This window comes from Buteo buteo, chromosome Z (genome assembly GCF_964188355.1).
Source record: "Buteo buteo chromosome Z, bButBut1.hap1.1, whole genome shotgun sequence".
Taxonomy (NCBI): domain Eukaryota; kingdom Metazoa; phylum Chordata; class Aves; order Accipitriformes; family Accipitridae; genus Buteo; species Buteo buteo.
Window position 1 is genome coordinate 11,175,435 of NC_134204.1, and position 11,014 is coordinate 11,186,448.

At 65.1% G+C, this 11,014-nt stretch overlaps 1 protein-coding gene across 1 annotated transcript; it reads left to right on the forward strand.

Moving 5' to 3' along the window:
* Window positions 1-3,714: 3,714 nt before the first annotated feature.
* PHF24 (PHD finger protein 24) lies at window positions 3,715-7,614 on the forward strand. The gene is made up of 7 exons (XM_075020622.1): window positions 3,715-4,083; window positions 4,905-5,090; window positions 5,547-5,625; window positions 5,728-5,930; window positions 6,759-6,925; window positions 7,153-7,254; window positions 7,385-7,614. The coding sequence occupies exons 1-7, from the start codon at window positions 3,715-3,717 to the stop codon at window positions 7,479-7,481; spliced, it is 1,203 nt and encodes a 400-aa protein (XP_074876723.1). The 3' UTR covers window positions 7,482-7,614.
* Window positions 7,615-11,014: the final 3,400 nt, after the last annotated feature.

Sequence of the window (11,014 nt, forward strand, 5' to 3'; positions counted from 1 at the left end):
GCACCCAAAGCCACCACCCACGCCGTACCCACAGCCCGCACACCCGCCACCGGGCCGTAACACCCACCCTGTTCTGCTAGCCAAGCCGTAGAACATCCACCCTGTAACAGATCCACCCCTAACGCATCCACCCCGTAACACATCCACCCCTAATGTATCCATCCCGCGCTGCTCCCCACCGCAGCCATCCTGCGCTCCCAGCCACCACAACGCCCTCGCTGTGCTGCGATACAGCCACCCACGCATCACCCACCACCCCGCACCCACCGCCACCCTCACAGCCAAACCCGGCACCCTGTAACCCCAGCACGAGCCACAGGTGCTCCCCGCTCCCGCTGCCATGGGGGAGAGGAGATTTTGGAGCCATGCAGGGACTGACGGCTCTGTTTGCTTCAGGATGCTCTGCCCTGCTTCGTTCTCCCAGGATGCCCCCGTGCTGGCCACCAGCTCCATCCCACCAGTGGTCCCATCCTTCCCGCTCCCCAAGACAGGCTGATGCCCATGACAGCCTTGCCTCTGTGCCTCAGTTTCCCCATGCAGAGAGCTGCGTGGGGCTCGGAAAGATGAGTCCATGTGGGCTAGAGGGATTAAGTGCTTTCTGGCTCCGTGTTTTGCTGCAGGGATGAAGTAGCAAGGAGCAAATCCCCATCAGAACAGCATGGGGAACGGATGCTGCTCAGGGAACGGGGCAGGAGTGTAGGGTGTTGGTGCAAGGGAAGGGAAGGGGGTGGGAAGGTGACCACTACCCACGGTGACAGCCCCCAGTGCCGGCAGGGCTCGCTGGAGCCGGGTGTTTGCAGGCAGCTCCAGCCCATGCCCAGATTTAGCTCCTCCGTGGGGGCGACCTAAAAATAGCCCCCGTATTGGCACCCAGCAGCAAGGTCGAGGCTTTGGCGCCTCGGGCCAAGGTGAGCTGGGTGGTGGCACCGGGTCCCGACTACCAGGCACCTTGAGGGGTGGCCACCAATAGCAGCAGAAACACCTTCCCCCGGGGACACATGGGGATGCAGGGGCTGCTTGGTTAGCTGGGCTGCTATGGGGTGAGGATGCCTTGGTCCCCCCTCCCCACGTCCAGGGGTCCCAAGGGGGGACCCCCCAAGCCTGGCAGGACCCTGAGCCGGGCCAGGCTCTGTGTGGGGGTGATAGCCCACCCTGCACAGCCAATGGGTCAGGGAGGACATGGGGAAAAGGAGGTCCTGGAGAGTGTGGAGCAGGTTTGGGGTATCTGGGGAGCACTGGGGCCTGTGGAAAGGCAGTGGGGTCTGGACACAGAGCTTGGGGTGAAGCCATTCAGCCCCTGGATGTGCAGGCAGGGTCCGGCTGTGCAGCACTGGCAAGGACAGGGAGGCCAGAGGGGCTGAGAACAGACACAAGCCATGACAGGAGTGACGCCCTCCAGACTCCAGGCACGCAGCAGCTGGTGGCACTGACTGTGGCAGGAGACACTTGGGATGGCCTTCGGAGAGGACAGGGAACTGGGATATGGGCTGGGATCCTCTGGGAGTGGCGTGAGGCAGTGGGGCAACCACACCATGAACACACGAGGGAACATCATTTTGGGGCGATATAGCAAGTCCATACACCAGCCGCCCTGCTGATGCTCGGGCTGCCCTGCCGTGCCACAGGGGGGTTGGGGATGGGCCACCCAGAGCCCCACAGTGCTGCAGGGAGATGCTGCCAGCACGATGGGGATCAGAAGCACCAGTGCAACTACTGGGGGGACGGGTGTGCCAAGTGCTGGGGTCCACACCCCTCTTTTCACTCTTCTCCATGAGCCCAGTCCCTCTGCAACCTCTGCTCTCACCTTCTACCCAAGCCTTGGGCAGGATGAGGCCAGGATCTCGCCAGCGCTCGGTGATGCAGGGACCTGCAGAGGCAGCCCTGGGAGAGGGGATCTCCCTGCGGTGCCCCCGGCTCACTGGCTTGCAGGCAGAGCTGCAATGCTGCCCAGCAGCAGAGTTGATCCTGCCCATGGCCGATGGGGTCCTGAGCTGCCCGGGCAGGGGGCGGCAGCACGGCGAGGAGGCAGAGACACCCAGATGTCTTCTTTCCTGCTGGCACAGCTGCAGGGATGCTGTTGCTGTGGCTCAGGCACGTGCCTCCAGCTCTTCCCCGCTCCCACCTTTGCAAAGCCCCAGGAGCTGCAGTATGCCGGGTGCCAGCCCTGAGCCAGGCATGGGGGCCGATGGGAGCAAATACCCCCACCCACGCGTGTGCACGCTGCTGGGACCCCCCACGTGTGGGGACTTGGGGGCCCCCCCCATGGGACGGGGCCCGCATGTGTTGCACACCCAGCTCCTCGCGTGGGAATCTGCACACAGATGGTCCCGTGGTGGTGGGGGGAGGCTGGGAAATCACATGCATGTGCGTGTGGCGGTGTTTGGGTTTGCACGCCCGCCCGCGCGTGCGCGTGAACAGAGCCCACGCGGCTGGGGGTCAGGGGGCAAAAGCGTGGGGCCGAGCATCTGCGGGTGTGGGAATGAGTGAAGGGCCGCGGGCTGCCGCCTGCCAGCACGCTCTGCTCGGCACCGCTGATGTGGGGCAGCTGTAATCACCCTGCCCAGGCTCCCTGCCACAGCAGTGCCCGCAGCGCCGTGTCCTGCCACAGCCACGAGATCCCGGCATCTGCGATCGCGCTGCTAATTATCCCGCTACCTGAGGACTTCCCTGCTGAGGCTGGCGGGGCGGGAGATGGCTGCTCTGACGTCCCCCCCTTGCACAGGCAGCGAGTGCTGCCTCCTGGTCCCCGGACACCAGCTGGGAGTGCCTCTCGGCTGCAGCGTCTTCCATAACGCAGCCCTGGCGGGGCACGGGGGCAGTGCCAGGACCCAAGAGGGGTGACGCTGCACCCCACACCGCTGGAAACCAAATCCTGCTTCTCCCCAGCTTCAGCTCACCCCCATTGAGATGGAGCCTGACCTGCTATTGCTGCTGCCATTGCCCTCCCCGTTCTACCCCAAGATGATCTTCCCCTGGTCCTGCAGCCAAAACTCCTTCTTGGGACCCATGTGCCTCAGACCCATGCACTGCTCCCCTTCGCTCCTGCAGCCTCACAGCCCTCCCATGGCTGACCCAGCTTCTCCACATGGGTCCTTGGATGCAGGATGCCCAGCAGTCAGGGCAGCAGCACACACACGTACAGACAAGCATGTGAGCCCAAGAGAGACTGGGGGGGTGAAGAGAAATGTAGGGAAGATGAAAGACCCAGCACCAGCTCTGCTACGCCCTAGCCCTGGGCAGAGCTGCAGGGAAGGACAGCTCTCACCCTTGGCTGGCCAAAGAGGCTTTCTCCAAGGCAGAAAGGAGATGCATGCAAGGGGCAGGGTTACAGCTGGTCCCAGTCCCTCTGGGATTTACTGGTCTGGTGTGGGAAGGGCCTGGATGTGTTTCTTCTTAAGCTGGAGCAGGATAGGGGAGGCAGGGTGCCCACAAACCAGCTCCCTGCCTGCTGTCCCGATCCCCCCCAACACTCAGACTCTCCATGGCCAGATCTCCACATGGCTTCGGGTCTATCTTGTCATGGCCACCATGGATGACCCCGGCGCCAGCTTGCCATGGAGCCCCCATTTCTCCCTGCCCTGAACTGATCCCCGCACAGCTGGGGGAAAACCCACCGTAACACCTTATTTCAGCCAGGGACACGGTGCAGGGGCGGGGAGCAGCATTGTACCCCGAGGCCTTAGCACTGAGTACCTTCCTTCCCACCGCAGAGCCATGGGTGTGCTGATGTCCAGGCGGCAGACGGTGGAGAAGGTGCAGAAGGTCAGCTTGGCCGTGTCAGCCTTTAAGGACGGGCTGCGGGAGCAGCCATCGACACGGCGGCGGGCAGAGGTGGGGGGCACACGCCGGGGGACGCTGGAGCAGGAGGTGCAGGAGGGAGAGGAGGAAGCATCGGCAGGACCTTCCCAGCCGGAGGAGAGCAGCGCCAGCAAGGCGGCCTGGGAACGGCTGCGGGACGGCCGGGGCGTGGAGCCGGAGGAGTTTGACCGGGCCAACAGGTTCACGCCACCCGCCTTCATCCGGCCCAAGCGGGAGCTGCACGATGATGAGCCCCCGGACATCAGCCTGGAGCAGCGGGAGCAGGCGAGCAGATGGAGCATGGGGACAGGGAGGGAGGGAGGGAAGGGGATGGGGCTGGGGCTGGAGATGTGCAGGGGAGACCCGAGGGGTGTGCAAATGTTCCCAGTGCCTGCCGGGCAGTGACAGCCTCCCCGGGCACAAGCCCCATGAAGGTGGCTCAGGGGGGCAGGGGCCTGCGGGCCGGGCTGAGCAGCTGGAGGTGCCACGCAGGGAGGACCATCTCATCTACATGTTCATCAGCTTACAACGCAACCCATCCACCCATATCTGTGACCCTTAGAGCCCAGCCCATCTACAACCCAACAGCTTATCCACCCACGCCCGCAGTCCTACAGCTCACCCCTCCACACCCATGACCCTACCCATCCATTCGCCCACCCCACTAAGCCTGCACCCCAGCCCACCCACAGATTTACAGCTTATCTGTCTACACCTACAACCAGCCAACCCACACATCAGCACTTCCACTCACCCATACTACAACCCTAAAGACCAGCCAACCTACAACGCCCACAGCCCGGCTATCCACACTTACAACCCAGAGAACCTACAACCCCACAGCCCCGCCGAGCCTACAGCCAGACCCATCCACCCTCCATTCAACCCCACAAACCCATCCACCCTCCTCTAAACCCACCAGCTGTGCCCCCTATGACCCCACCACCCACCTCTTCCCTATGCCAGCCCCACACAATCCCACTTTCCCATCCCCTCTGCCCCCCCAGCCTCCATCCCCACCTGCAAAGAACCACCCTGACCCCCACCTTGAAAAACCAGCCCCTTGCCCATGCTCCCCCTCTGAGCAGCTGCCCGTCTCTCCCCAGGTCCTCAATGACGAGATGTGCGAGATCTGCGAGGTGTGGACAGCCGAGAGCCTCTTCCCCTGCCGCGTCTGCAGCCGGGTGTACCACGATGGCTGCCTGCGCCGCATGGGCTACCTGCAGAACGACAGCGCCGTGGAGGTGACGGAGACGGCGCACACCGAGACGGGCTGGAGCTGCTACTACTGCGTGAGTACCCGGCGGGGGGGACACCAGGCTTCTGCCAGGCGGTGGGTGCTCCCCAGCACGGGCATGAGCAGGGTCCAACATTGCAGCCTGGTCTGGGGCGATGGGGGACCTGCTGCTCCCCAGCTCCTGCCACCCACCTTGGCCTGATGGGAGGGGACAGAGGCCCTTCACCACCTCCCCACCCCAGCAGCCAGCCCCCCAGCACCTTGGCGGGGGACGTGACACCGGCGGTCGTGCCGCTGGGCACGTGAAGAGCCACCGTAGAGCTGAAATGGTACCCAAAGCCCAGGGGCGTAAAGCCACCCCACTGCGGCACCCCTGGGTGACACACCGCACCGTACCTCTCCGCACACCCACACCCACGCGCCTTCGAGGGATCCCGGTGACACGGCACGGGCGGGTGCTCGCACCATCCCCTGCCTTTGCCCTACGGCTCCTCTCTGCCCCACAACCCAGGACAACCTGAATCTCCTGCTGACGGAGGAAGAGATGTACAGCCTGATGGAGACCCTGCGGCACTGCAAGATCATTCCAGGTGCGGACCCTCCCTACGGCGGGTCCCGGATGGTTGTGGGAGGCAGCTGGGGAGGTGGGTACCCCTTCCCCGGGCACCGCACAGCCAATCTGTCCCCCGCAGAGACCTGCCTGACCCTGGACGACTTCCTGCACTACAAACACCTGGTGCACAAGCAGCAGTTCGAGCGGCCCATGGCCGAGGCGCAGGAGGAGCAGGCAGCCCTGCAGTTCTCCGCCCTGGACCCCGACAAGAAGGGGCACATCGAGTGGCACGACTTCCTCTCCCACGAGTCCATCCAGCTGCTGCAGAAACTACGGCCGCAGGTACAGCTGCAGCGCCCAGGGCTGTCTCCCACAGCCAGCACCCATGGCCACGGCACCCAGGGCCAACTCCCACAGCCAGCACCCACGGCCACAGCACGTGGGGCTGTCTTCCGCGGCCAGCACCCACGGCCACAGCACGTGGGGCTGTCTTCCGCAGCCAGCACCCACGGCTGCAGCACCTGTGGCCACCTGCCTCAGCCACGGCACCTGAGGCTAGCTCCCACGGCCACAGTGCACGTGGACAGCCACCACAGCCATCGCCCATATCCATGCCACCCAAGTCCAGCTCCCACGGCTGGCACCCATGGCCATGGCACTCAGGACCAGCTCCCACAGCCAGCACCCATGGCCACGCCACCCAAAGTCCAGCTCCCACGGCCAGCACCCCACGGCCACGGCACCCGAAGTCCAGCTCCCATAGCCAGCACCCCACGGCCACGGCACCCAGGGCTGTCTCCCATGGCCAGCACCCACAGCTGCAGCACCCGTGGCCACAGCACCCAGGTCCAGCTCCCACGGCCACGGCACCCAGAGCTGTTTCCCACGGCCAGCACCCACAGCTGCAGCACCCGTGGCCACAGCACCCAGGTCCAGCTCCCACGGCCACGGCACCCAGAGCTGTTTCCCATGGCCAGCACCCACAGCTGCAGCACCCGTGGCCGGCTCCCACAGCCAGCACCCGTGGCCACAGCACCCCAGGCCAGCTCCCACGGCCAGCACCCACGGCTGCGACACCCAGAGCGGGACACCCCCACAGCGTTGGGCGTGGGACCAGGGGTGTTTCCCGTGGGGCAAGCACTCCCCCTTCCCCTCTCCCCCCCCCACCAGAACGCCCTGCTGCGGCTGCTGACGGCCAAGGAGCGGGAGCGGGCGCGGGCGGCCTTCCTGGCCCTGGACCAGGACAGCGACGGCTTCATCGGGGAGGGCGAGTGCCGCCGCGCCCGGCACGCCTGGTTCCGCAAGCACCAGAAGGAGACGCCATCCTGCAACGTCAGGTATGGGGACGCCCACCCCCGGGTGGGGGCGACAGCCCTGCCGGGGGGGGGGGGGCTCTCGCCACGGCCCCAGCACCCGCCGAAGGCGCACAAACGGGTTGCCCCCCTCTCTTCCCGCCACCTCCCCCTCCATGGCCCCGCGCACCCTCTCCCCCCCCGGCTGCCGCCATTTGGGGCGCAAGGAGGTCGGACGAAGCCCACCCTCTTCCTCCCCCCCTCACCCCCAGCATCAGCCACGTAGGGCCCATGTCGGAGAGCAGCCCCGCCAGCAGCAGCAGCGGCAAGAGCCAGGAGAAGACCCCGGCGGCCACGGAGCAGGAGGAGGCCAGGTGAGGTGGAGGTGGTTTGGGGGGGGGGGGGGACAACACACCACCACCCCCCCCCCGCCGCCATTTTGGAGGTAGGCGCGGGGGGGAGCAGCGGTGTGGGGACTGCCGCTGAGCCCGCCTCTGCCCGCAGGCCCGTCGACTGGCCCGGCTTCCTGCGGGAGAACGTCGCCTACATCCTGGCCGCCCGCCCCAACAGCGCTGCCCTCCACCTGCAGCCCCCCGCCTAGCCCCCAGCAGCGCCGCCATCCCGGGCGTCGAGGCCTCTCCCGCCGCGGAGGCCTGCCCCGCCCTCCCCATTGGCTGGCGAGCGAGCGGCCGCTCCGCCCTCTCCCCCTGCCTCCGCTTCGGATTGGCTGCGAAGAGGACGGGCGCCCAGCTCCGGCCGAGCGGGTGCGGCTCGGGCGTCTCTGATTGGTGGGGGAGGTGGTGGGGCGGGGCAGGGCGTGGGCCCGCTGTGGGGAGGGGTCCGGTGCCCAGGGCTGCCGGGGGGTGCAGGGGGCCGGCAGCCTGCAGCCCCCGCCATCCCCGGCCCCACAGCACCCCCTCGCCCGCCAGCGCTGGGAGCAAGCGGGGACCTGACCCCCGAGACCCGCAGACCGAGCAGGGTCTGCACACACACACGCACCCCCCCCCCCCCCCAACCAGGAGAAGCGGGGCTCGCTCTGGTCCTGGAGCTGGGTCTGGGTATTTGTGGGGCGAGAGCGGAGGCCAGGGCAGCCGTGCACCCCCAGCCTGCTCCAACCGGGGCTGGAGCCCAGGACGTCCGTCCTTGCACCCACAGCTCGTGGCCGTGTCTGGGAGAGTGTTTCTCAGCACGGCTTGACACTGCCCTGCTGGGGATCAACCGTTTACTGCCAACAGCGATGGTGTGGGAAGGACCATCGGGAACAGAAAAGACCCAGGGGGTGGGGGGGCAAGGTCTGATGCACAGGAGCGCTCCCCTGCATCCCTCGTCACCTCCTGTCCCCCTGGTCCCACGGGATGCTCTCCCCCTGCTCAGCATTCCGGTCCCCGCACCAGCCCCATTCACTCCTGCTCCCTCCCCAGCATGGCAAGCGGGCATCCCCACCTCACTGGGGGCATTAGTGCTCTGGCGAGGAGGAGAAGGAGACAGAGCTCAGAGCCCCCCAGGGTGTCAGCTGAAGGGATGAGGCAGTCTCTGGGCAGGGTTGATGCCCAGCGGCCCTAAGACGGATGGATGCCCTCAGCCCACAGGTGAAGGAGCAGGGACCCCCAGAAACCTCGCCCCACACACACCAGGAGTCAGGATGCCCAGGTCCCACAGCAGCCCCAGCAGCTGCCCCGACCCTCTGACCCGTTCCCTGCGGTGCCCTCAGTCTCTCCCTGCCCGGTGTGTCCCGGCTCAGCCGCGGTGCCCCAGGGTGTGCACAGACCAGGGATGCATCTGTGAAAGCCTGGTCACTCCCTCACCTCCACCCCCTGATGTGATGGGGGCACCGTCCCTCTCAGCCCCCCCTTCCCCAGTCAGTGCACATGTCCCCTTTCCAGGGACTCTTCCCGCTGCAAGACAGGGAGGCATGCCAGTGCCATGACATCTTTCTCTACCGTCCTGGCGTGCCAGGCCAATGGGGATATTTTGGATGCCAGGTCAAGATGGGGCCAGAGCCATGGCCATGGCAAGGAGGCGGCCGTGGGTGCATGGGTTGCAGCACCCGCTCTGTACTGAGAAGCATCCATTAAACAGCTGTGTCCAACTAGCCTCCGGCTGGCGTGCTTACGGGACTTCTGGCTTCTCCTCAGGGATTTCTGGGCACCCCACAGCTGCCTGTTGTGTTTATCACCCTGACCCGGCCCTCGGGTCCCTGTCCCGTCAAGCCTCGTGTCCCCAGAGTGTCCCACAGCAGCAAGAGGGGGAAGCCTGGGGGTGCACCCAGGACCCTGCAAACTTGGGGTGCCCCACATCTCACCAGGAAAGCACACAGTGGGGAGAGTCCCTGGCTGGCCCCACAACCACACCAGCTGCTGCAGCAGGAGGGACACCATCCACTGGCATGAGGGTGCTCCTTGCCTGCAGAAGCACTGGAGGCTGCGAACAGAGCACTAGGCACCGGGGACAGCTGGATGCTGGGAACAGGCTGTTTGCAGCGGTGCTGGGAAACTCAAAATAACCCTGCAGAGATACCAGGGGTCCCCCAGAAGAGGTGTTTGGAGGGTGGTCCCCATGACTGGAGGCTCCTCCAGTGCTAGCCACATCCATGTAGCTCCCAGGGAAAGCTGCGGCTGTTGCTGGTAGCACGTGGTCTGCGGGAACCAGGCTGCTGGCAAAGGGGGCTCGCCTGCCTGGGGGGGCTTTCCTTGCACAGTGCCTATGCTGCAGCTAGGAGGGGAACAGGACTTGAGAAGTGGATCCGGGGGAGAACAAGGAGGAGGACGCTGTCCTGGCAAAATCCATAGAGCCTGTGGGGACACAGAGCTTGTTGCTAAAAGCTGGACTTGGATATTTCAGCCCATTCCCATGGCTGTAGTGGGCTGCCATTGCATCCAGACTACAGCGGTGGTGTCCAGCTGGCCCACAGAGAAAATCCAGTGAGCATTTCAGGCCCTGGAAGCTGGATTAGATGTAAAAGCTCCTGGGAGAGACACCCATTGCCTTGAGAAAGAGGATGGGCACTCAGAGAAAGGAGGAGCTGGCAGTGGTTTGTGTGCCTGAAGCCAGGATGCCGCAGGTGTGTGATGCCATGTGCCCTGCCCCATGGAGGGAAGCCCAGGGGAAGCCCTGGTGTTAATTGCCACATTATTGCTCTGTCTGCTGGAGCTGAAGAGCAAGCTGGGGCAGAGCACAGGTCCTGGGGACCCTGGGGGTGAAGCACCCTCTGCCAGCACCCCAAACCCACACCCTGAGCACCCCACAGGATCCAAGCTGGGAGGGCAGAACCTCCTCAGAGCTTGATCCAGCCCCACTCTGCATCCAGCCCTTCCCCAGGGGACAAGGCACGGGCATCTTTCCCAGCCAGCCCCAGCCTACCCTGCCACCCCCTGCAGCAGCCTGGCACCCCTGCCCAGGCACGCAGCCGGCTGGTGTCCCTGGGGAGCTGGCTAACAAGGGCCGCAGGTGGCCAGGCTGGCCCACGTCCCGCAGGGCTGTGCTGTCACCGCTGCAGTGCCAGCTGCCCAGCACGCATGCTCTGCCGCAGCTGCAGGTCCCCAGCAAGCTCCTGCCGTGGGGCAGAGCGTGCCCCAGCCAGCTGTGTCTCTGCATGGGCAGCCTCGAGGTGTGGGAGGACGTGGTGGGGCAATGGGCAAAGTGGTGCCGTGGCATCTCTTAGCTGTCACCTGCTCCTCTGAGACTGCTGACCTCAGAGACCCTGTGCCCAGAAAGCCTCCGTGGTCTGCAAACTGCCCTCCCAAATGCCGGTGCAAACCTTCCCCCACGTGTTGGTGCAAACCTCCTCACGACCTGAATGCCGGTGCAAATCTCTCCCCAAATCATCTCGTGCAATCATCTCACCCAACACTGGTGCAAACCACTCCCTGAATCCTCCGCGAATGCTGATGCAAACCTAGTCCTGACTGCTGGTGCAAACTTCTGATCAAGTGCTGGTGCAAACCTTTCCCTGAACAATGGTGCAAACCTCCCCACCGAAAGTCCCAGAGGCCCCAAACAAAAGGATCAGGATGCTCATGTGGGATTTAAGGCTGGGGCAGGAACCGGCTGTCCAGCCCACCCCACCCCAGGCCCCACAAGAAAGGAAATCCCAGAGTGGGTGAATTCATGCTGTAGTGACAGTGTCTGTGTAGC